The following is a 24,890-nucleotide window of genomic DNA, read 5'->3' as shown; positions in this document are numbered from 1 at the left end:
CAGCTCCGCCTCTCAGGTGGGACAGACGGGGAGGGAGGGGGGGGACGCCCTGTCCTCGTCCACAGCTCCCTGTCAACAGCCGGGGAAGTGGAGGACGGAGGGGCTGGCATCACTGCTGCTCTCTCACCACTCCTCCCAGGCCTGCTTGTGTCGCTCAAAGAGAAACAAAAGTTTTCAACCACATCAGCCACAAATCCAATCCGGTCCTTTAAAATCTAATTTGCATGTTTATGAACATTGACTCAAGCATGCAGGGATCACGTTTATTTGGATCATTTTCGTGCAGTTTTTTTTTTTTTTTTTTTACTGTGTGATTATTTTACTGTGGGGTTTCCACCGTGCGTCGTCGTGCTACACTTTTTGTACACATGTAGTCTTTTTTTTAAGCTTTTAATTAAAAAATTTGTGAATGTTATGTTTGTTTGACTGCAAGAGAAACTAAAAATCCTTAAAGATAGTCCTTAATGTTCTAAGTGGACTTCGGTCAATGCTGTGTTTTAATTGGCATCTAGCAATTTAACGCTTTTCCAAGATATAACAAAGAACATTGTATTTATTCCTGAGCAGAGTTGCCAATAAAAGCATTTCTTAGCTGTTGCGCTGATATAAAGTAGAACACATAAAAGTAGCATAACAAATTCCCAATATTATTATTCCTGTTTACAATCATTTTAGCCATACAGCACAGATGGACGCTGCAGCAAATGAGAAAAGCAGCCAATCATAACTCTCATGAGTCATTGCTTTAAAATTTACAGCTGGTTTTTTTCCCTCTGGAAACACCCATTTCAATTTGATAGCAGTTATTGTTTTGCAGGTCATAAGTTGCTAAATCCAAAATGAAACCAATATTAATTCATCACTTGTTGATTTTCGCTAACTACTTCAGGCTTCATCTTTGAAATGACTTAGGTATTTATGAGCTTTTATGAAGATTTAAGATGAGAACTATATCTAAGAAAGTTTTATTTTAAGATGCTGGACTAACTCGAGGACTTTCATCTTATTAGAATAAATTAATGTGAAACTCTGATTGAGGTTTGTATTCTTAGCTCTGAGTGGAAAATCTAAAATATTTGTAATGATCCTCACATAATGCGTTCATCGTCTCTACTGCCGCTCATCCAGGAGGACGAATCAGAGTCCGACTCGGTTGCAGCCACACCCAGCAGCACAGGAAGCAAGTCCAACACACCCACCTCCTCTGTCCCCTCCGCCACCATCACCCCCATCAACGAGGGCTTCCCCCCGCACTGCGACTTCGACATGATGCGCGCCGGGAACCGCAGGAAAGGCGCCAAGCGTCTCAGTCGCAACATGGAGGTGCAGGTTTCCCAGGAAACCAGGAACGTCAGCATCGGTGAGAGGATGCCACTTCTGCTTCCGTCTCATCTGCTGTCGCTTACGGTTCAGGAAAGATGTCATAACGGCTGGTGTGTGACTCTTCTCCAGGTATGGGAAGCAGCGACGAATGGTCCGAATTTCAGGAAATAATCGACTCCACCCCAGAGCTGGAGATGGGAATGGATTCCAGGGTTTATGGAGGTGGAAACAGGTAAAAATCCAAAGCATTAAGAATCCATTTATTGTTCTAAGATGTTTTTTTGCAAGTAAAAATCTGAAAGGTGTGTCGAGTATTTAAATTAAGCACCCTTTACTCTAATAAAGCATAATCAACATCAAGACCTATGAACACACCAGACAGATAAAACAGTTGAATAGTTGAGAGCAGGATTAGGTTATGAAACAGCATAAATACGAATCACTGTTCAATCCAGCACCCAAGCATCAAATGATCAGCAAACAGCCTGAACCAAAACGTATTCTTGTGTTAAAGTGGCCCAGTCAAAGTCCAGACGTAAATTAATTTGAGAAACCATGCATGGATGAACTGAAAATGTACTTTCAGAGAGTTTTTCTTTCCAAGGTGACTGAGCTTGAGTTATTTTACAAAACAGAATTAGCAAAATTGTTAGTATGTAGATGTGGAAAGTTGACAACAGACGTATCCCAATAAAGCTGTAACTGCTGCAAAGTGTGGACTTTCAAAGTATTATTCCACAAAGTTGGGTACAAACACGCAGCACATTCTTCAGATTTAGATGTCATTCCCCTTCCAGATCATAATTATGCACCTCATTGTGTTGGTTTATCACACAAAACACTTAAAAGGATTTTTATTGATTTCATTTGGGATTTTGTTTACAGTGAATACATTTTAACACATTCTACAGCTATGAAAACTTTTGCATGTCACTAAGTAGAACTGTGTGTTTACGTCAGGACAGTTTTTGTCTTCCAACAGTAAATAAGCCTTAGCCCAGGATTTTCCTCTTACAAAAGAAATGCTTGAATCATTGACGTAAGATTCAGAACAGATTCAGAACAAAAACAGGTTGTTAGTGGTAGGAGGGATTTTGGCCAAGGAAAATTATTATTTTTCTACTGATTATTTTCCCCCAGTCCTTCTCAGGGGATTGTTAACGAGGCATTCGGCATCAACACGGACTCACTGTACCACGAGATCAAAGACGCAAAGTCGGACATCATCGGGGACGTCGACGCCGGTGCCGAGCTGCTGGGTACGGCCAACAATTTCATGTTTCTGTCGCGTTATCTCTGGTTTTATGTTTCATAACAGCCCGAAATGAGACTTTACTCTGGTGCTACTGCGATGCATGGCCGTGTTGCACCAGTTGTCTTGGATTTAGCAGAGAAATATTCTTCTTGCGAGGCTGGGAATGTGGTTTTCTTTGCATGGAGAGGGCATCACTGCAACGCCATCCAACAAAAAATGCAATTTCACACACTGGATCACAGCTACTGTCAACCCCAGCAGTCCATTCATGTAGTGCTACTTTCATTATTTCTTTGTTATACCAAAGTGCTTGTTTTTCACCCTTTGTTATCATGAAGCAGTGGAAGGTTTATGAAATTATAAGACGTTTGGTTCATTCTCGACTTCATCACAATCATTGTTTATCTTAAAGGCCCATTGTTTCTCTCAGCTTCCATATTTGTGCAGTTTAAATGTGTGTTTCTTTCAGTTTCTGTTTCTGGGATTTTCGTGGTCGTGCTTTGCGGCTTATTCAAACTGTTTGAATTTTCCGCAGCAGGGAGAAATTTGACCCGTGTTAACCTTTCACCCATTTCTTTTTTTTGTTTCTTCCTTTTATGTGCGTCTGCTGGTGACTCCCATAGGCGAGTTTTCAGGTGTGTATCTTCTCAAGTGTACTCTTCAAATTCAAAACTGATCTTTCACAGAGGAGACATTACTCTGTCCGTAATTTTGTTTTAAATGTCAATTATTTTTAATGAACTGCCTGATCAAGCTGCTGGAAAAATCCAAATCTTCGACTTTTGTAATTTTTCTAAATCATTTTCAAAATCAGCAGACCTAACATTGTGAGTTATTTTTAAATTCTAATATTTAGAACCTTTTTATTCTTTAATGTCAAGATTTGACAATAAAAAAAATGATTTCCTTATCCAAGTCCTTTTTGGGTTTTTGGTGCACCATAAGTACAGCTCATATCGTCTTATTGTATTTGTGTTACTTTATAAAGAGCAAAACGCCCAAAAGGTGCAATGATTTGCCTGATAAGTAGTTAAAAAAATTACAGTTTTTGTCAACAAACATTGAAAAACCTCGCATCGATTTACTTCGTCCTCTACTTTGTGGAAGTCTATCACATGAGATCCCATCAGAATACACATGGAAATCTAAAACAAATATAAAACAGTTGAGTTTATGATCCAAAAGTAATCCTGAAACTTTCCTCCAGAATCTGAAGCTGGCATGGAGAACAATGAATGAATGCTTTTCAAACTCAGGTGCATCACAATGGCCTTTAGCGGTTTTGTGTTTTAACGGAATCAAAGAGAAATGTGATGATAGTATAATAAATCCTCTGCTTTCAAATGAATACATTTGAGCTGCAACACGTTTAACAAACTCCTTCCGCTTCACTTTAAATCAATAAATGCTTCTCTTCGACTTCTCTCCTTTTCTTTCTTGTCTAATCGTTTCTCTTCCTCCTGCCGTTTCTTCTTCTTTTGCCTGCAGTCCGTGACGATTTCTTCGGTAAGGTGTCGATTCTCACGCTCACATTTTCTAGTTAAATCCTTCCTGACTTATTTACATATCATCCTGTTTTTCCCTTTTTAAAATCTGCTTTGTGTCTCTTTTTGTATACTTCTTTTTGTTGCCTCCTTTGCATATTGCACCTCTACAGTTTTTCATATCTGTCAACAAAATTATCATAGCAGCATCTGCCTGCTAAATACTAGTGTCTCTAAATACCATCTCAACGTTAGCGTTTTATTACCAGGGGCAAGGACATACAAATAGGTCATTTGGATTATTTTTTTTCATTAAAACTAGCTCTTTAAAACACTGACTGTACTGAATGTTTGTTTTCAACATGCCCTCATTCATGATGTTCAGTTTCTGTTGAGATTTTTGCTTTAAAAGCTTGTAGCTTGGCTTTTTCTCACATTGTGCTCGCTGCTTTCACTTCTTCTGCTGTTTTTTTTTTTTCTAAATAATAGAAGAAATTAATGTATGGCTGTTAGCCAGAGCATGACATTACTAAGTTGTGTGGTTAAGAAAGCAAACAATATTTACATTGTTGCTGAAGCTGCTCAGGAAAAATAATAACAAGACAGTAGTGCCAATATTTTGTTGTGTAGACTGGAATATTTTTGAATGTTTCATAAGATGGTATCTTATCCTACAAATATGCTGTACTTCTAATTATAATAATTACATTTAAAAAGAATAATAAAATGTTTGAAACTGAATTAAGGGGTTTTAGTTAAGAATCAGTTATTGTCTCAGGCTTTGTTTAGTGTCTGTGACGAGTTATATAGAAATAATTGTGTCTGTTTCAGGGATGGGAAAGGAGGTGGAAAATCTTCTGACGGAGAACAAACAGCTTCTAGAGACCAAGTAAGGATGATCCTGCTAATGAATTCCTATCAGTCTGATTGGATGTATGTGTGGCATTGTGTAAGTGTAGACATGACCTAAAAATGTGTCTAAAGTCTTGTTATGCAGTACTTCATTTTTTAAACGTTTGTCAGGGTCTAACACTTTTAATTCTTAATCCCTGACTTCCCGTTTCCCCGAGGTACAAATAAACTACTACTTTTCGCTAATTTTCAAAATGGGAAAGACATGAAAACATGTCAAAAAAGTGGGAAAGATTAGTTTTGATCATTTTAATGACTACAAGTAAATAATTTATTTGCCAAACATAAGATAAAAAAGTTATTTTAAACATAATATAATTCAGTAGTTATCAGTAATTCAACTCAAACAGTGAAATTTGTGTATTATGTTTCCTGAATTTAATTCTGTTTGTTTGAAAAATATAACTTGTAACCCAAATTTAGTTCTCATAAAATGTTAATATTATGTAGCACCAATAAAATCTAAGACTATTAAGTCGCAAAAGGACATTGTTACAGAAGCTGTCAATTCATAGGCAATATGGAATATATATGGAAAGTTGAGTGGAATGAGAAAGTATAGTAGAAAATGAAACACAAGCAACAGGGATACCATTAGATTAGATTGTCTTGAGATGATTTCATTCTATGATCATCAAAACGGAGAGAAATAAACACATTTCTGTGTTTACTGTTGATATTTCTTTCATTTTGGAATTGGATTATTCAAATAAATGTTAAAGATTTTCAGTGATATGATAGCCTGACCTAATTGAGATGTTACATGTGGAAGGTGCAACTGCATTAGAAAATGACAGCATATTTCAATAACCTTCTTGTCTCTCTGCTGTTTGACAGAAACGCTCTGAACATTGTAAAAAACGACCTTATCGCCAAAGTGGACGAGCTGTCGAGTGAGCAGGAGGTGCTGAAGGAGGAGCTGGAGGCGGTGAGGCAGTCCAAGAACAAGGTGGACGCCAGAATCAAGGAGCTGGAAGAAGAAATCAAGAGGTGAAAGAACCTTTTTTGTTTTTTATTTTTATTTTTTTATTTTTTTTATTTGTCTTGCAAGATTTTAGAGGCGATAAGGTTCAGGAAGAGAGAGCTCCACAGTTGGTTCACAACAAGAACCTGTTGACCTGTAACCTAAAACCCAGGGAGGGTAAAGTAGCAGGTCTGTCTCAGCAGCAGTAACATGATAGTGTTAAATACCTGTTTCTCTTCCTGGGTGCAAATATAACAGGGAAGAGGAAAAATATTCAAATGTGAAGCTCATAGTTTCTGTTTGTTTTTCTCAAACCCACCAAAAAAAAAAAAAAACTGTTTCGGTCTCCCAAGTTCACGATTTGGACAAAATTAACCAGATGCAGAAATTCAACGCTAATTGAAATGTCAAAGCACCGCTGCACATTTAAATGATATGTCCTTGCATTTTCCAGAATAATCACATTTCTAGCCCTAGATTCATACTGTATGTCTGATTTTTGTGAGCTAGGATGATGATCTAGGAAGTTTCTTTAGAGGAAACACTGAAGATGGATTTCAACCTTTAGGTCAAATTGAGCTTTTATACAGGCAAAAAAATTTTCACAACCTGAGAGAAGGTTAAAAGTGCTGAATTTTTAAAAAACAAAACAAACAAAAAATTATAATAATATAACAATTCTGCTGGGAATTGTGTCTGATCTGCTAATATGGTGGATCATCCAAAGGAACACGACTTCCTCTTTAAAAATGTGTTTTCCTTGAAGCATCTGCATCTACAGCATGGCTGCAGTCCAGAAGTTAACACTCTAAAAACTAAATTAAATCATTTTTATCCTATGTAACGGAGTTGTTGTGTGTCGCTTTGTGACTTCAGGTTAAGAGCAGAAGCATCTCGGGACTCCAAAGACGAAGTTGGTGATGACGTGAGTGAACTCAACCTGTCCTACAAACCACGTTCAGTACCGCTACTGTCACTGGCAGACACAAGGGAAAGAGAACAGAACTTCATGTGCATTAAGGACGTGTATTTAGCTGCGTTAGGGTTTGTGCAATAAAAGACGGGAATGAGTTCCTTTAGTTAAAATTGGTTTGTAAAAGTGTACTCTCCTTCTTTCTGCCCAGTATTCGTCGCCCATGCAGGACGGGGACATGTCGATGACCCAGCGGCGCCGCTTCACTCGGGTGGAGATGGCCCGAGTGCTGATGGAGCGGAACCAGTACAAAGAGAGGCTGATGGAGCTGCAGGAGGCGGTGCGATGGACAGAGATGATCAGGTACTCATGAACAGATGCAACTTTTGACGAAAAATTAAGAGCATCTCAATTTTTTTCTTCTTTTGTCTAAAAGAAAAACAAATCTGATTTGTTTCTTCCATTGCCTTTTTTTTCTAATTTCATCTTATTTTGTTACTTTATGAAATCTCCTAATGCCATTTTTCAATTGAACTATTTATTTATATTATGAACTTACTCTCCTCTGTCCTCCCAGGGCTTCTAGGGAGAGTCCTCCCATCCAGGAGAAGAAGAAGTCCACCATCTGGCAGTTGTAAGCTTCAGCTTTTGTTCTAAAATATTTACCGAATATAAAAACGAAAAACAGCGAAAGTAGATAATTTTATGACTCTCTCTGTCCCAAAGCTTTGCACGCCTCTTCAGCTCCTCGTCCAGCCCTCCTCCAGTCAAGCGACCTTACTCCAGCGTCAACATCCACTACAAGTCGCCCTCGCCGGCGTTCAACCAGCGGCGCAGTCACACCATGTGCCAGATCTCCACCTCCAACCGCACGCTGGAGTTCTTCCCTGAAGAGTGAGCGAAAGCAGCCGAAAACAAACTTAAACGCAGTCTGTCCTTCTGGTCTTACTCTGCAGCACGCCTGGATGCTCGCTCGCTTCCATCAGCCTGCAGATCAGAGCGCTTCTGCTGTAGTTGGTTCCTTTTGACAAGAAGCAACTAATTATTGCAGCAGAAGAAGTGTGCTCAACAATGTTGTTGGCATAAAGTTAAAAAAGACAGAGTTTCAGGACTAACAAGACCACTAACTAATGTTCCCTAACGGGAAATAGCAGCTTTGCTTCTGCTTCCTTTCTCCATCTTTTCTTCTTCTCTGATTCCCGCTGCTGGCTGGCCAGGCTGCTAACGCTTCGCCTTCTCTCCCCTCTCTTTCTTCCCCTAACCCCGTTGCTTCCAGACTGGCCAGTAACGGTGTTGCGTCTCTCCTCAGTGACTCGGCGCTGATGGCGCGCCGAGAGCAGCGGCGTGAGCAGTACAGGCAGGTGCGAGAGCACATGCGCCGCGACGACGGCATCATGCAGGCCTGCGGCTGGAGCGTGCCATCTCGCCTCAAGCAGGTGAAACACACACACAGGGGTCTCCCCGCCTTCATGGCTACGAGACCTCCCAAGATTTAAAAGTCCAATCATTTCCTTATGTCTTAATTCACAAAGAATTTCTTGTAATAATTTCGGATCCTGCGTGATCGATGGTTCTTCACATCTTCTGAAGTTTGGCTGTTTTTCAGTCCTGTTTGGCTACACGACAGCATGTTGAGCAGCGTGTAATCCAAAAACGAGAAAAGGCTACAGGTTTTCTCCTCAAAATGGGAAAAACTTGCCCCATGCCATTAAAGTAAGGCAGGCGGATGATGATCTTCATAAATCAGTCAGATTTACTTGCGAGTTTCTGCACACGGGCAATGAGGAGAATGAACCAAATCACAGAGAAAAATCTCAAAACCGTTTTGATCGTCTCAGTCCTCAGATTTGGTTTTTATAGAAAACCTGTAGAGTGAGCATAAGAGGACCTCGGCTTTTGTGCTAAGAGGAAAGATGTTTCTGAATTGTTCTCAGAGAAGACCAACGCTCTCCTCGGACCAAATGAACAATGGCTCAAAACTACACTGAAAAGAATTGAAAGAGCAGCTAAAGACCTCAAGAAAGCATAACAACCACAATAAAAGATTACAGTAAAATCTTAATCACAACCTGAAAGAAAACACAAGGAAAACAGATAACATAAGACGTCTTGCACGTTACTGTACAGCGTCAACAGGTAGACATGAGAGATTGAAACTGGGACCTAAACCTTCTTTGTAAACTTTATGAAGTGTAGGAATTATTTTTAAATACATGAGGATTTTAAAGTAACCTAATTTTTAAGTTCTGGTCTTCTTAAACGAACACAAAATCCCAGTACAGTAACTTTACTATCAGCTTGGAAATTGTCCTGTCCTTGGAAATAAGAAGTTAGAACTTATAATAGAAGTAGAACGCTTCTACCTTTTTTTGTCTTTGGTTTCAAGCATGCAAGTGTGCAATGAAGTCAAATATATTCACATTCACATCTGGATTTAAACTGGATGAAACGTTTCCTCTTTCAGGTCAGAAAAAGTCCTGTAGTGAGATGGGCTGAGAGGTCACTCAGTGTGGAAGAAGTCATAAAAACAACATAAAACACTCAGAATATAACAAAACATCACATTACGAAGAAAGAACACCATGTGGGAATATTAGCGCAGAATCTCACGGTATCTGTCAAGAAGTTAAAGCTTTGTGTGGAATAGGTTTTTCAGATGAACAATGAGCCAAATGCCTTCAAATCTGAATCAAAGTGGCTTAAATATAACAAAGTCAACATTTAGGAGTTGCCATCACAGAGGCCTGATATAATTCTGACTGAGTTACATCAGTTCTGTCAGGAGGAATGGGCCAAAACTCAAAAAAATTGTTGTGAGAAACCTAAAAGGTTGAAACGAGTCCTACAGGTAAATCTGCCGAATCCTAAGCAAATATATAAATTTTGAAGAAATCAGAATTAATCAACATAAACAAAGAAGGAAAAAGTCATCTTAACTTACCTAAAACTGAAAGATTTAGTCTGATTTAATGTCAGACAGGAAAAAAAACAGTTTGTCTTAGAGTGTACATAAATGTCCGGCTTCAAGTGTATCTTGAAGTGTTGCTGGCAGAGAGAGGTCGATTCTCTTGGCTGGAAAAAGGTCGACGGCGCGGTGTGTTGGTAGGCAGGTGGCTCTAACTCTGGTCTCCCGCAGACTGGTGGTCAGACGGACGGCGCTAAGGACAGCCCGCTGAAGAGACAACAGGCAAGTGAGACCGACAGAGAGCCAGCATGCGCCTTCATGGCTTCCCCCTCCTGTTTTTAACCTCCCACCTGAATCTCTGACCCTCTCAGTAGCTGATAGAAGAAGACATTTTTTTTTATTAAAAAAGAAAAAAATCCCAAACGTAGGACTTGTGATCTAGCGGACTTCCAGAATTGCATGAAATTTTAGCGATAACGTTTTATTTGTAGGCATGATGTGGTTGGATATTTGCTACAAAACTTTCTTACCCCTGGCAGCCTTTTTACCTTTGACCTCTGTCTGTCTCAACCTGCCCTACTTTACACACTTCTTAAGAACTCTGCTTTATCTTAGTGTTTAACCTAAAAAAAAAAGAGCAACTAATACACTTTATAGTAATGAGACTGTGATGCTTTGTTTTATTTATCAATTTTTAGCTATTTTGGCTTCTAGAATAAACATTCAATTGCTGCTCATTTCCCTCCATGGCTTAATCTAATTTCAAAGATATTGACGCACAGTATATTAATATTGTTACATACGTGGCTTAGACTTTAATATTTTGAAGCAATGAACACCATTACAGATAGAGGAATAGTCAAAAAGATGGAATAGTCAAAAAGACGATACACCGTTTCACGTATATTGTGACGTCAAACGGTGCTTTTTAGGGTTTTATATATAGTTTTTTGTCAGTGCTCAGGGGATTTCGAGATGCTACGAGCGAACCAAAACATATAATCTCCCCACATGTCTCCTGACGACTCTTCACTTTTCCCTGCAGACCAATGAGAAAGAGGATAACCGCATGAAGAATGTGCCTGTTCCGGTGTACTGTCGCCCTCTGGTGGAGAAAGACCCCAACAGGAAGGTGAGAGGATTTCACTGAAATGAGCTAAGTGGGTACATACAGTTGTGTTCGAAATAATAGCAGTGCCTTTAGAAAAATGAGTAAATGTCAAAATTCTTCAAAGAAATTGTACTTTAATGAACACAGATACATTGGGGACACAGTACATTCTATTCCAAAGCAAAACAATTGCGCAAAGTCATCAAAACTTAAATAATAATAATAATATTTCAAATAAAGTAAGAAATGGCATGTTCAAAAGAATAGCAGTGTTGCCATCTTTCCTTGGAAACTCAAAAATGTACTGTACAAACAAAGAAATTCTTGATAAGTGAACCTAGCTGAGTATCCTAAACTAATATTTTGTTGCAAAACCACGGTTTCTGATGACTGCTTCACATCTGTGGTGCATGGAGTCAACCAACTTCTGGCATCGTTCCACAGGTATTGCAGCCCAGGATAATTGCACTGTATTCCACAATTCCTCAGCGTTTCTTGGTTTTGCCTCATGCACTGCACTTTTTATGTCAGCCCACAAGTTTTCAATGGGATTAAGGTCCGGGATTGTCACTCCATCAGTGAATCTTTATCATCTGGAACCATGCTTTTGCTCGCTTGCTGGTGTGTTTGGGGTCATTATCCTGTTGAAAGGTCCACCTCAAAGGCATTTCCTCCTCAGCATATGGCAGCATGACCTCTTCCAGGATCCTGATGTACTGGAACTGATCCATGATCCCTTGTATGCGGTGAATCGGACCAACACCATAGTATGAAAAACATCCCCATATCATGATGCTTGCACCACCATGCTTAATGGTCTTCAGTGAGTACTGTGGCTTGAATTCTGTGTTTGCAGGGCGTCTGACATACTGCCTGTGACCCTTAGACCCAAAAGAAATGCTTTCATCTGTCCACAAGATATTATGCCATTTCTTTTCAGGCCAGTCAATGTGCTCTTTGGCAAATTGTAAACGCTTCTGCACATGTCTTTTTCTCAGCAGTGGGACTTTGCGGGGGCTTCTTGCTGGAAGGTTAACCTCAGTAAGACGTCTTCTGATTGTCACAGTACTCACTGTCAACTGAAGGTCTTGCTTGATCCTCTTGGATCCCATCATTGGCTGAGTCTTCGCCAGTTTGGCTATTCTTCTGTCCATTCGAGGGGTTGTCTTTCTTTTTCTTCCTCGTTTTTCAGTTTTTTGCTCCCATTTCAGGGCATTTGAGATCATTTTAGCTGAACAGCCAATGATTTTCTGCACCTCTTTGTATGTTTTCCCTTCTTTAATCAATTTTTTTATTAGGAAACGCTCATCTTCAGAACAGTGTCTTGAACGACCCATTTTCATTGTTTTTTCAGGAGAAATGCACAGCCAGCATGCCAGTTGTCTTGATCCTTAAATACGGATCACCTGTTAACACCCTTTTTTCCCAGAATACCCTCTCTAATTGAACTCACCACTGCTATTTTTTGAACAGTTAATCATTCAATTTCACAGAATCCACAGTATGCATGGCTGTCCTGTTGGGTTTGTTGGTTTTCTATACCTTTATTTTACCCCCCAGAAACTTATCTGGGGTATAGAGTTTGAAATGTTAATAAAACCAGTGATTTTCTTGCTGCTGTTGAGGCACTGCTATTATTTCGAACACAACTGTATGCTCACAGAATGCTTTATTTAACTTTTTTCATCTGTTTTTATTCTTAGATGAAAGATGAAAAAGTTGTATAAGAAGTGTGTGATCATCTGGAAGCCTCACTATTTACTCGGAGTGTGTTATTTTGTGTCACTTCTTAAAATATTTAAAAAGCTGACTTCATCTCAACGCTATTGTTGGGGGTGGTCACAAAAGTTTAAAAAAAGTCAATCTGATCCAGGTTTAGTTTAGCTTAGTTTAGTTTAGTTATTTATTTCAAACATATTCACATGCACAATTCAAATATCATAATATCCGACTACTTGTTTGGAAAGGGGGTAGAAGTATAAACTTATTCGATCCTGGCCCATTTCTTTTATATCTTACTTTTTCTGATTGGATCTTTAGACTGCGGGAGATTCAACGATGTTTTGCGCTCCGTTCTTCATTTGCATTTGTGCTTGTAGTTGTGGTGTGCAGCAGGAGTCGACCTGACAGGATGGAGAGTCAGCAGCCAGGAGGTGGCGCCACCCAAAGCACCATCAGGCAGTGGTGACCCCCTGCAGACTGAGGAGGACCGAGCGGACAAGAAGAACGCGTCCCCTGAGAAGAGGAAGGTAGCCCTTCATGTTTTAATGACTTATTTCCTCCATAATAAACCATTGTTGGCCCTTTTTTCCCCTTACTTTATCACCATTATTTTTATCGTTCCACCTCTGTCTCTCAGTCTAAGGAGCTCCAGGAGACAGACAGCATGAACAGTCGAGTGTGGATCCTCACCAGCACCCACTCTGCCAGCAAAGTGGTCATCATCGACGCCAACCAGCCTGGTTCTCTGGTCGACCAGTTCAACGTCTGCAACGCACACGTGCTCTGTATCTCCAGTGTGCCAGGTCAAATGGAAAACACCATTTTATTCCTGATTGTTTTATATTTAAACGTGAAAGTAAGTTGGGGTTTTTTTGCTGCTCGTGTATTTCTGGTTTCTCCAGCTGCCAGCGAGAGTGATTATCCAGCAGGAGAAATCGTGTTGGATCCAGGTGATGGAGGAGCAGGAGGAGGAGAGGACATGGGAGGTGTGGAGGGCATGTTGGCTGGCATCACGCTGGTTGGCTGTGCCACGAACTGCAGTGTTGCCCGTAGCAACTGTTCCTCGCGTACAGACACACCCATAGTGGATAAAGGACAAGGTGGGGTCATCACCAATACAGCGTCTTGCAAAAGTTTCCAAACTGCTTTCACTTTTCCTCATCTTGTCACATTTGTACCTCTGACTTCATTGGGGTTTTGTTCAATGGATCAACGTAAAGTGGAACATATTTGCAAAGGAGAAAAAATATTCCATCTTCTTGCACTGCAAAAACACAAATTCTTACCAAGTATTTTTGGTGCAGCTTCTGGAGTAAAGTACACTAGAAATAAGACAAAACTGACTTACATCATGATATAGAAGCTGGTTGTAAGTCAATGAAGTAGTTATATATGACATAATCTATCAGTGGAACTAGTGCGTTTCATCAATAGTAAGCTCATATCATGATGAAAAGTTACTTGTGAGATAGTTTTATCTTATTTCAAGTGCACTGAAAAATTTGTACTAGAAACTAGACAAAAAATACGTTGTGAAAATTTGTGTTTTTGCTGTGGTTTGCACCGACCCGTTTTGCACACGTAGGCATTAAAAGTTTGTTTTGAAGTTTTGTCATACATTCTCAGTTGGATTACTCTGGACTTTGACTGGGCTGTTCTTAGACATGATATATACTTCATTTTAGCTCAGGCTTCACGTTAAGAGTCAACGACCACGCTGGTCTCTTCACCGGGTTTTTCATTCTATCCATCTCCATCCATCTTTGCATCAACTCTCATCAGCTTTCCTGACGCTGCTGCGTTTGTAATGTGACAAGTGGTGTGGATATTTCAGCGTTGTACCTGGCAGAGGAAATGAAGTTGTGTGTCTACATTTCTCTGGTGTTTTTCTGCAGCCCCCGCTGCTCCCCCCATGAACGGAAAGATTCACGCCGCCCAGTCAGCCGAGGAAGCCACGGAGGCCACGGAGGTTTCCGAATCCACGGCCAGCCACCCGGAGATGGGGTCCGGACGCCCGGGGCCCTTCACCGAGCACGTCTTCACCGATCCTCAGCCTCGTCCGGCAGATGATAGGTAGGAAGTGAAAAGTTGCACGTGCACAGACAGATCCGCGGGAAACGTGTCAATAAGCGCATTGGCTGACGCACTTGTCCACTCAGGAGCGCGGGCCAGTCCAAAGAGGAAATGTCTCAGCCTGCAGAGACTGAGGAAGGAGGGGAAGAAACCAAAAACTACACCAGCGTGGCCCCCACCATGTGGCTCGGGGCGCAGAACGGCTGGTGAGCAGATCTACTTCTTACGAGGTTTTATTTTACAACAATTCAAATAAAGCTTCATGGTTTTTTATATGAAATAAATCAAGAAAATAAAACTAGAAGTTAGATTGTAAACTCAACACTTCCTGACGTGCTTTGATGAAAGGAAAATATAACAATAGTCATAAAATTATGTGTATGTGTGTAGTGTATGAAGACAAAAAAAAGCCTACACTGACTTTAATATATTAGGTTTGAAAATGCAGTTTTTAAAAAGTTAAACAGAAATAGCAGAAACAAGGAAGAAAAGCTGTTTTCTGGTTGCTAACCATCTTCTTTCCCTCCAAGGCTTTATGTCCACTCTGCCGTCGGAAACTGGAAGAAGTGTCTCCACTCCATCAAACTCAAAGACTCGGTTCTCAGTCTGGTGTAAGTCAAACATCCCTCCACGTCCTTTTTATCGCAGCTACATGTCATTTCGTTGCAGCTCTCTGCTCTGAATTCAGAGTCTCTCTCTCCGGTCTTTCAGCAGTTTCTGTCTGCTGTCTCTTTTCAGGCACGTGAAAGGTCGTGTGCTGGTCGCCCTCGCTGACGGGACGCTCGCCATATTCCACCGATCAGAAGGTGTTTGCGTCTTGACTGTTGCTTCATGTTGGTGTGACTGCCGCCAGACGCTTTTGTCTGTTGCGGTGGCATCGCTTCACTGTGTTTTTGTCCCCAGACGGCCTGTGGGACCTGTCCAACTATCACCTCATGGACCTCGGCCGGCCTCATCACTCCATCCGCTGCATGGCGGTCGTCCACGATAAGGTCTGGTGCGGCTACAAGAACAAGATTCATGTCATTCAGCCCAAAAGCATGCAGATCGAGGTGAGTTACAGGACATCCCCTCTGTTAAACAACCGAATCCAACATTTAGCTTCGGTTTTTCCTCACGCTTTTTTCTAACGATTCTCTCTGTTTCTGGTTCTCTGCTGTTCGTAGAAGTCGTTCGACGCCCACCCCCGGAGGGAGAGCCAGGTGCGGCAGCTGGCCTGGATCGGTGACGGCGTGTGGGTCTCGATCCGGTTAGACTCCACCCTGCGTCTGTACCACGCGCACACGCACCAGCACCTCCAGGATGTGGACATTGAGCCGTACGTCAGCAAAATGTTGGGTGAGTTTGAGCTTGGTTAATCCCGGTTCATGGAGATTTTACGCAGTTAGTTATCATTGCAGAGCTGTTTGATGTTGAGCTTTAAAACGCCGTCCACGGTTCTGGGTTAAAGGTACCGGCAAGCTGGGATTCTCTTTTGTGCGGATCACGGCCCTGCTGATTGGTGGAAACCGTCTCTGGGTGGGGACAGGAAACGGCGTGATCATCTCCATCCCGCTGACAGAGAGTAAGTGTGACAGAAAGTGACATGCAGCAAAATGGAAGGGAAATATTCATACCCCTTTTGAATGTCAATTTTATGTGACAGACAAACACAAAGCAGGACATAATTTTGAACTTCTTGGAACAGAAGTACACATGTTTTTCAAACTTCGTTATTCTGTTGCAGCAGACTAACATTGCTCATTGCCCTATATACAAGATCTGGACCATGGTGCTGTGGGGATGATTTTGTTTCTTTCAGCAGAGACAGGGAATCAGGTCGCAGTGGATGGGAACATGAATGGACCAAAAATTGGGAGAATCATGGAAGAAGACTTGTTAAATCTGTGAAAGACTCAAGAATGAAAGGTTCTTGAGTCTTTTACTCTATTAAAGATTAGAAATATATCACAGGTGTATGACAATATACTATAAATAAAAAGCTGTATAGTCCCTTGTGCGAAGGATATTTTCTGATAGTGTTTATATTGTAGAAACATTTAGGTAGCCATTTCTTTTTTTCATTATAAAGAAATTAGGTTTTTGAAATTGATGGCTTTACTTTCAAATTACTTCAAATTATTTAGTAATTGCTTAGAAAGTTAGTTTGGATTTAATTGCACTACAAAACAGAAAATATGAAAAACAAACAAACAAAAAATCATTCCCTAAACTGGTTCTTTGGATTTTTGTTTTTAAAAAATCTAAAAACTCCCACCGACCTTCTCCGCTCTTCTCCAAGCATCTTCTCCCTTCTCCGTCTTTCCTCTCTCCCTCAGTGGTTGGACCACCTTCTCCCAGTCCAGGTCGTAACTTTTTTCTGTTGCTTTCCTCTTTCTCGCCCCTCTCTCCTCTTCTCGCTCCCCCCAAAGCGGTGGTTCTTCACCGGGGACAGCTGCTGGGGTTGAGGGGTAAGTGGGAGCGCTCCCTCCCTTCCTCTTCCTGTTGTGATCTAACTGTTCTCACCCAGTCAACCCTTCTTATTTCCCTGCAGACCTCCAGTACTCTACATGCTCTTTGTTGGTGTTATACTTTCAGCAGTCTTGTGTTTTATTACTTTACTGAGAAACACTAAAAGTTCTTCAATGATTTTTATTGACACATTGTACCGATTAGATGCTTTGCATGATAGTTTCTTTTTTCTCCCATATATATTTTTTCTGTGTAACACATTTGCTGCATGCAAGATCTTTGATTTAGCATTTTATTTTGGGGTTTAAAGTGTTTAAATTTGCATGTGTGATTTTTAGTGCAAGCCTTCCTGTTTGCCTTCTCACCAATATGCGCTCTCTCTCTTTCTCCATCAGCCAATAAAGTGTCTCCTACGTCCTCCGGCGGTGTGATCCATGTGTACGGCGACGACAGCTCTGAGAAGAGCACCGGCAGCTTCATCCCCTACTGCTCCATGGCCCAAGCGCAGCTGTGTTTCCATGGACACCGTGATGCTGTCAAGTTCTTCGTATCCGTACCAGGTAACTATAGATCATGGCTTTACATTTAGTTTAATGAAACGTTTTTGTACTGCCTTCAAGTGACTTTTTTGTTCATGAGATATGAAAGAGATGACAACACAGCATAAAATGAAGCTTGGTATCAATTTAAAGGCCCCAAAACACTGTTAGGAAATGTTATGTCACCTAAATTTGATGACTCTACAATTATTCTCTTTCCACCCAAGCATGAATGCCACTTTAAAGTCCAATAACTCTTCACACATATTGAAAACAAAACAGAGCCCAGAGTGGAGCCTTGTGGTACGCCTCAAGGGATGGAACAGTGACACAAATCTGAGCATTTTAAAGCATCCCTCCACAACAGAGAGCTTATTTTTAAATGATTATGTTTTTAGATTGTTAAGACAGATCGAGAGAGGTTAAAAGTCTGGTCTAGATGCTTTGTTTGCCTGCCTTAATGTCATTTGCACAGAATTGATAGCTTTTATATAAATAAAACATAAACGTATTTTAAACCTCAAGGCAGGGCCCAGATGACTCCACAGGAATCTTCAATACTACCATATTTTAAGCCGTCCGTCAAAGGAGAACTCGATTTTGATAGTTTTAATTAGATTTAAAACACAGATTGTGGCTTTTTTCTAGGCTGTCCTATATGTGCAATTTAAATTTCCAAATTCCTCTTTTATATTTAACGACTTGTTCCCTTTTCTTCTTTCTTTCTTTCTTTCTTTCTTTTTCCACAGGTAATGTTTTGGCCACCTTAAACGGCAGCGTTCTGGACAGTCCATCCGAAGGTCAGAGCACCGCAGCACCCACAGAGACCGAGGCGCAGAGTGTTCAGAACGTGCTGGTGCTGAGCGGAGGAGAGGGCTACATCGACTTCCGCATAGGTGGGCAGTGACTCTCACAAACCTTCACTCTGACAGAAATCTTTCAATTTGCTGTTTTCTTATTAAAACGCATACATGGTGTTAGCTACTACATCACTTTTCTAATAACATTTTTATTAAAAGCTACATTTTTGGGTTACACTTTATTTGAGGGAGTGTGAAGAAGACTGACACAATACTGTCGTAAACATGATGTAACATCTGTCATGATCATGTAGGAGTTTTCATGGATGCTTATGATTGTTGTCATGGAGTGTCATTTGGTAAATAATTACCCTTTTAATGCAAAGTTGACACTTTGCATTAAAAGTGTCATAATTTACCAAATGATAATTCATGACAACAGTCATAAACATTTATGAAGACTCCATCATTTTCATAACAGGTGTTATGTCAGGTGTCATAACACACCCCTTCAAATAAAGTGTTACCCATTTCTGTGTACTAATGTTACTTGTCATATGTAAACTAATTAACTGCCCAAAGAAGTGTTTCACTTTCATGAATTATAGGAATAATTGTGTCCTGATCCACGTTTTTACTTTTCCCTGCAGGTGATGGGGAGGACGATGAGACGGAGGAAGCTGAGAGCGGCGGCGGGGCTTCGCAGATGAAACCTGCTTTGAGCAAAGCTGAGCGAAGCCACATCATCGTCTGGCAGGTGTCCTATGTGCCGGAGTGACGCCTAAATCTGCTGTAGCAGTACACCTGAACATCTCATTGAAGAAATCTCCCTCTCTCCTCCCCCTGCCCACAGAAGCTTCAAGCCACTAAAACTTTGTAATTATTCCCTGCTCATGTAAAAGTTTCCTTCTGGCTCTGAAAAAGAATAAACCCTTCAAGCTGCGCATCTTTCCTGGTAACTATTAAACCCCCCGCTACCCCACCACCTTTTAACTTTAATGCCTTGTAAGTACCTCCTTTGGCCTAGTTATCTGCTTGCCATCCTGTGTCTGTCCCACACAGGGCATTGTAACCATCATCATAAGCCTTGTAACTACCTCCCTTCTCTGTAACCACCAAATACTCACCCTGTAAGCACACCTTATCTCTGATATTCAGTCTTGGTTGCATCGGGCCCAGAGCTCCTAATAATTTTTGCCATTAAGTTTGCTATCTATGGAAACTTAAATCTAAAAACAAAAGCAAGAAAGGAGAGCAACATATACAGCAATGTGATGGTAGATGAAGTTGGATTTTCCAAAAAAAAAAAAAAAGAAGAAGTTAATTTTACCGTTCTTATGCAATGATATAAGTTAAAGTAAAATACATTTGGTCCCAGTGAAAGTAAATGTTGAATAAGTTGAGAAATTATATTTCTTTTCCCTCTTGAAATGCTTTACAGGCTGTTTAGGTCCCGAATGAAAACATCCAGCGCCTTGAAAAACTATTCTTACTCCTTGAGCCCCTCTACATCTTGTCGTGTTACAACCATAAATGCAATTTATTGGAATTTTACATGATAAAGCAACAAATTCATTTAAAGGTTTCAGAGTTAAAGGAGAGTTTATGCAAATCCACAGCAAGCATTTAGGATTTTATAATTAGTAACTCATTTATCCTCTCATCCTTCTTGTGTCGAACTCCAGGTGATTCTTCCCTGTCTGTGCTAAACAAAAGCATCCTCGCAGCATGACGCTGCCACCACCATGTTTCACTGTGGGCCTGGTGCTTTCAGGGTGACATGCAGCATTAGTTTACCACAAAACAGTTGTAATTTTGTAAAGAAAATTAAAAACACGCATATGAATTCTGTTTACTAATTAAATGGTGTTTTTAAGGATTTTTATCATGGACTATCAGAGTAAAAGGTGCTAAATACTGATATATGACTCTCATTTCAATTACATTAAAGTTTATGGATGTAACGTGACAAAATGTGGAACAGTTAGTAATTTTTCCAAGGCACAGACATGTTCAGTGAGAAAAATCCTGGAAATATGTGGTGCAGCCGCAGCAGTCTGAGACAGGTGAAAGGTTAGACCGTTTCCACATCCTTTCAGACTGGTAGTTGAATATTTCAATCCTTCGATTCCTAAAAGATTTCCCTCTTTGATTGGCTGTGGATCAGATGCTTTGGTGTGAAGCAGGTAAACAGTGGCATGCTGTTATTTTATGTACAGGGATAACTGTAAATGTCCAGACGCACTGAAGCCCATCCTCTTTGTTCAGTATGGAAACTCGTGCATTGATCTCTATCTGTGGATTAAATATTAAAACATAATTGTGTGCCGAACGCAATCATCTTGAGTGTGTGTGCTGGGTTTGTTTTGTTTGCATCAAAGGAGAATGCAACAAGAACAGAGCAAAAAATGTCTCAGAAAGATTCAACTTGTTTTTTTTTTATTCAAGTTTAATAAATGAACTTATTCCATTTTTATTGCAGTGGCATGACAGGCTACAAACTGAGCCTGGTATAAAAGTACAAAAGCAGTAACAATACAGAGTTCAATGCTGTTCAAAAGTTTTAAACTTTACATTCAAGTACTTCCACATGATCATCTTTACACCCATAGAGGACCTGGAAAATGTGATACAAATGAAAAGAGGCTATTTTTATGTTTTAATAAATATCAATTTTCTTTTTTAAATTATGTAATGAGTGAGTTTCAAATCCATTATCTTCATAATTCCAGTTTCTTATTGCAACAAGTTATTCTTATAGCTTAAAAACTAAAAACATTACTGGTCCTAACTATTTCAGTCTATTTAGTGCATCTTTGTTTTGTTAAAGGGCCAGTGTTATGTATTTTCCAGGCACATAGCGCCATTTTTTTAGCACAATCAAGTAACTATGTTACATTCAGTTGTTATAAAATATTCTATATATCAATGTGACTTAAGATAAATTTGATGTTACAATTTAATGCTTTGAAATTGGGCCTCTGTCTCTTTAAGATACTCCGCATTTCAAGAAGTCACAACCATGCTCCATGCTTAACAACGTCTTTGCCAGCGTTGCACAGAGAAGTAGCTGGTATATTGAGCTCAGCAGATGTGCAGTTCCACCAGGTGTTTGCTAATTGTTGCTGGCCAGTTTGAAGGAGCTAAGCGAGAAGCTCTGTAGTGCTCTGAAGGGTGGAAATTGCAGCTCCGATAAGGAGCTTTGTCATCATCGCTGGCGCTCAGTCCCATCACAGCTGAATGGTTGCCATGAGAGATTAAAGGATTTCTCAAGTATATATGAGAGGATCAAAGCAACACACCAGGTATGTTTTCATATCTTCATAAAATGATGCAAAGCTGAAAAAAGTCAATTTTACATAATACTGCCCCTTTAAGTTTACCCCATCTAAAATGTAAACCAAGGAAATGATGCAGGAAAGCAGAGATGACCTTTCTTTGCTACAAACTACTGAAGCTAAAAAGAAGAAGTTAACTGAGGTTTGACCTTTTAAAGCTGCAGAAGGTCTGTAAATGTCAGTAGAGCCAGTTGTTGGTGCTGCTCTCCCAGCGGTGGAGCTCGCTCTGACTGAACCAGAGAAAGATTTCCTTCTGGGCGCTCTCCACCGAGTCGCTGCCGTGGATCACATTCCTGAAAACAAAGTGTGAAAGTTGCTCCTCTGATTATCCTCCCGATGCAAAATGAACAAGTGCTTTCTGAAAACGCCACCATGTAAAAAAAGTAACACAATCGTCCTTTTTTTCTTTAAACCAACAATATATCCTCACAATGACTTTAAAGGTTTTCTGAGATTGTTAATTCAATGGCAACTATCCTGCAGTTTATTCTCACCCAGTATAACTAGAAAACATGTTTGCATGTTTCCACGGATAAAAGACTGAGATCAGACCTGGAACTTGCGGAGTAAGGTGCTGAAATGACTTACCTGCCCACTTCCACACAGAAATCTCCCCGGATGGTTCCCGGCAGTGAGTCTGTGGGATTGGTCTCGCCCAGCATCTTGCGAGCGGTCTTCACAACATCTAAACCCTGCCACACCTACACAAAAAACGGGACGCTTTTGAACACAACCCAACACATCAAAACGTAGCTGAGAAACCCGTTGAGGAAACCCACCATTGCAACAACTGGTCCAGAACTCATGTAGCTTATTAGGGTGCTGTAGAAAGGCTTGTTCCTCAGCTCCCGGTAGTGTTCGCTTAGCAGCTCCTCAGACGCCTGGTGTGCACGTGCAACCAAGATAAACACATTCATTGATTCATTGATTCACTGATCCACTGCGCTGACCCTCCGCAGCATTTGAACCACAAGTGAATACCTTTATAAGCTTGAGAGCAACAAGTTTGAAGCCTCTCTTCTCAAAACGACGCACTATTTCTCCCACCAGTTTCCGCTGCACACCGTCCGGCTTCACGGCGATGAAGGTGCGTTCGTTCACCCCCGTCCAGCCTGAAACGGCACACAGGGATCAGTTTAACTTGAGCATAGCATGCGCTTGAGGCCAACAACAAATGAGACCAAACGTATCACACTCAAACTAGCATCCCAAACTTGACACTGAATTTCTAGCAAATATACTAAATGATTATGTCATTAGAATAAAATACTTTGTTGATTCTCGAGTTGGAAATACAGTTGCAGGGATTCCCCCAGACAACTTGCTAAGCCCGGTGCTCCGAGCGCTAGGGCAGGCATCTAGCCACCTGCCATGTTTTTAAGTAAAAAAATGTTGTTTTTCTTAATTGATAGAAAATTTTAAAATATGACTTGATAACTATGCATTATTGGAAAACTGGAAGATAAGGTAATACCAAAACAACAACTATAAAGTCCTAAAAAAGGCAATCATAAAAAAAAAAAAAACTAAAATAAATTAGCATTGCAAAGCCTTGTGGAGGCACAAGTAAAGTCTGGTGGGGCACCAGGCTTATAATATATTTTACATCATTTTACATAAACCCTGAATCGGATTATCAAGTAAATCTGTATCATTAAACAGTCATTGTCTGTGTTACTTGATTTTAATTATGCTCTTTGTTAACTAATTCTCTATATAAAACCCCTCTTCGCTGAATCTGGTATAATGACCTATTATACAAAGGTGAAATTAAAAAATATGACTATATAAAGTAATTCTAGAATTTCTGAAGGCAACTGGTTGCATGCATATTAATAATTTTTATTTATAAAAATAAATAAACAATACATTTAACTAACAAAATATTCAGATTTGGGGTCGGCACCGACAGATTCTGCCTTGGTATTCTAATCCATTGATTGGCATCGCCCCCTAGTGGACACCTATAAAAAATGCTGACATTCACATTTTGAAATTCAACTTGCATCTCAATAAGCTTTATGCAAGGTGTTTGTATTCCAGTATTTTCATGCGCAACAGCAGCTCTGTAGTGTATTCTGCATGGCAGCTGGATTTCAAGCAAAGTACCTGCAGCAGGTGCTCAAAGATCTGCACTTCGACATCATTTCAAGCAACAACCCCGCACTCCCCGCTGTCCAAACAAGAAGTCTGGAACCTCACCGGTTTCATCAATCCGCGCCTGTTTGGGTACCAGGTCTTCCAGCTCCTGCAGATCTCGCTGTGACCTTTTTGTCGGCCTCATTGTGGGGACTCTGTCTGCAGCAGCAGCCTATCAGATCCCACCGTCTGCGCACGAGCACAAATCTTCCCAATAAGCAGCGCGCGAACCCCTGAGCTAATAATAGGATGATGAATCAACTTTTCTGACAATGAGGAGCGGAACGCATGAGCCACGCTGCATGCTGTTAGACCCGCGGCTGAGAGAACACGTTAGTTAGTAATAATTAATTAGTTCGGGTTGTTTTAGTCACATTTGGCAGTCTGAACTAATGCAACGCTCCAGTTAAAGTTAGAAAGCATCTTAGCTCCGCTGTACCCGGTATATAAGTGCTGCCTTCGGCTAACCGAGGAGGCGACTCTGACACAGCAGCATCTCTTGGAAACTGAAAATATCACCTGGTAATACTCAGAGCGAGGCTCGGTAAACTACAACCCAGCGACTTAAATACATGCAACACCAACCTGACTGGAAGACGTGGGCAAAAACAGACAGAAACAGGCAGATCATTGTCGATGCAGGACGGAGCACACTACGGTCTCGGAGAATGAAGGAGGGTGGAGAGCTACGTCACGTTGTCAAGGAACGCTCCAAAGCGCGAGCCTGTATGGTAAACCCATAAATATTTAATAGGTACACTAGGCTCTACAATGCAAAAATCCGTCATTTTGAGCTTTCTTCTACAAATTAAAACCATTTCTAGTTTTCTTTAGATCCCTAGCTTGCCAAACTATAATAACAGGGGCTCCTAATTTATTAGTTGATTAAAAAATTCAATCGTGCCTTTCAATCAAAACATGCAACAGTCATGATAATCATTTATAAGTATTAAACATCTTC

The 24,890-nt window shown here is 40.5% G+C and overlaps 2 protein-coding genes across 20 annotated transcripts in view; one reads left to right on the top strand and one right to left on the bottom strand.

The window, feature by feature from the left end:
• mapk8ip3 (mitogen-activated protein kinase 8 interacting protein 3) overlaps positions 1–20,789 on the top strand; it is a 31,338-nt gene extending 10,549 nt beyond the window's left edge. For 4 of the 17 annotated variants that reach the window (XM_044100934.1, XM_044100927.1, XM_044100935.1 and 1 more), the window contains 27 exons: positions 1,129–1,360; positions 1,453–1,555; positions 2,464–2,582; positions 3,202–3,213; positions 4,067–4,084; positions 4,894–4,951; positions 5,812–5,964; positions 6,815–6,863; positions 7,063–7,214; positions 7,429–7,485; positions 7,578–7,745; positions 8,128–8,287; positions 9,988–10,038; positions 10,802–10,888; positions 12,967–13,116; positions 13,227–13,689; positions 14,485–14,662; positions 14,749–14,868; positions 15,193–15,273; positions 15,401–15,468; positions 15,566–15,714; positions 15,829–16,000; positions 16,113–16,226; positions 17,074–17,112; positions 17,509–17,673; positions 18,402–18,548; positions 19,103–20,789. In XM_044100934.1, coding sequence (XP_043956869.1) covers positions 1,129–1,360; positions 1,453–1,555; positions 2,464–2,582; positions 3,202–3,213; positions 4,067–4,084; positions 4,894–4,951; positions 5,812–5,964; positions 6,815–6,863; positions 7,063–7,214; positions 7,429–7,485; positions 7,578–7,745; positions 8,128–8,287; positions 9,988–10,038; positions 10,802–10,888; positions 12,967–13,116; positions 13,227–13,689; positions 14,485–14,662; positions 14,749–14,868; positions 15,193–15,273; positions 15,401–15,468; positions 15,566–15,714; positions 15,829–16,000; positions 16,113–16,226; positions 17,074–17,112; positions 17,509–17,673; positions 18,402–18,548; positions 19,103–19,230 — 3,393 coding nt within the window. In that variant the 3' untranslated portion in view covers positions 19,231–20,789. The remainder of the gene's footprint in view (positions 1–1,128; positions 1,361–1,452; positions 1,556–2,463; positions 2,583–3,201; positions 3,214–4,066; positions 4,085–4,893; positions 4,952–5,811; positions 5,965–6,814; positions 6,864–7,062; positions 7,215–7,428; positions 7,486–7,577; positions 7,746–8,127; positions 8,288–9,987; positions 10,039–10,801; positions 10,889–12,966; positions 13,117–13,226; positions 13,690–14,484; positions 14,663–14,748; positions 14,869–15,192; positions 15,274–15,400; positions 15,469–15,565; positions 15,715–15,828; positions 16,001–16,112; positions 16,227–17,073; positions 17,113–17,508; positions 17,674–18,401; positions 18,549–19,102) is intronic. The other 13 variants (XM_044100941.1, XM_044100939.1, XM_044100937.1 and 10 more) reach the window with 11 other exon arrangements.
• A 117-nt stretch (positions 20,790–20,906) lies between these two features.
• nme3 (NME/NM23 nucleoside diphosphate kinase 3) lies at positions 20,907–24,618 on the bottom strand. Of its 3 annotated transcripts, XM_044100946.1 has the most exons (7): positions 24,515–24,618; positions 23,993–24,118; positions 22,772–22,902; positions 22,570–22,671; positions 22,379–22,491; positions 21,940–22,083; positions 20,911–21,069 (listed from the first exon to the last, which is right to left on the bottom strand). In XM_044100946.1, exons 2-6 carry the CDS (start codon positions 24,072–24,074, stop codon positions 21,969–21,971), a joined length of 543 nt encoding a protein of 180 aa, XP_043956881.1. In that variant the 5' UTR covers positions 24,075–24,118; positions 24,515–24,618; the 3' UTR covers positions 20,911–21,069; positions 21,940–21,968. The 3 variants fall into 3 exon arrangements, with proteins under 3 accessions (XP_043956880.1, XP_043956882.1, XP_043956881.1); XM_044100945.1 differs by having other exon boundaries at positions 20,907–22,083; XM_044100947.1 differs by lacking the exon at positions 23,993–24,118 and having other exon boundaries at positions 20,909–22,083; positions 24,515–24,612.
• Positions 24,619–24,890: the final 272 nt, after the last annotated feature.

The sequence above is a fragment of the Gambusia affinis genome, linkage group LG19, assembly GCF_019740435.1.
Source record: "Gambusia affinis linkage group LG19, SWU_Gaff_1.0, whole genome shotgun sequence".
NCBI classification, from domain to species: Eukaryota; Metazoa; Chordata; class Actinopteri; order Cyprinodontiformes; family Poeciliidae; genus Gambusia; species Gambusia affinis.
The sequence above is the reverse complement of the archived record's forward strand: the minus strand, read 5'-3'. Positions and strand labels throughout refer to the sequence as shown.

Coding starts and splice junctions, on each gene's coding strand:
- nme3 (XM_044100945.1), bottom strand. CDS start 24,074: ATGAGGCCGACAAAAAGGTCACAGCGAGATCTGCAGGAGCTGGAAGAC. Junction 22,903..23,992: donor GGCGCGGATTGATGAAACCG/GTGAGGTTCCAG, acceptor GTGCCGTTTCAG/GCTGGACGGGGGTGAACGAA. Junction 22,492..22,569: donor CTGGACCAGTTGTTGCAATG/GTGGGTTTCCTC, acceptor TTTTTTGTGTAG/GTGTGGCAGGGTTTAGATGT.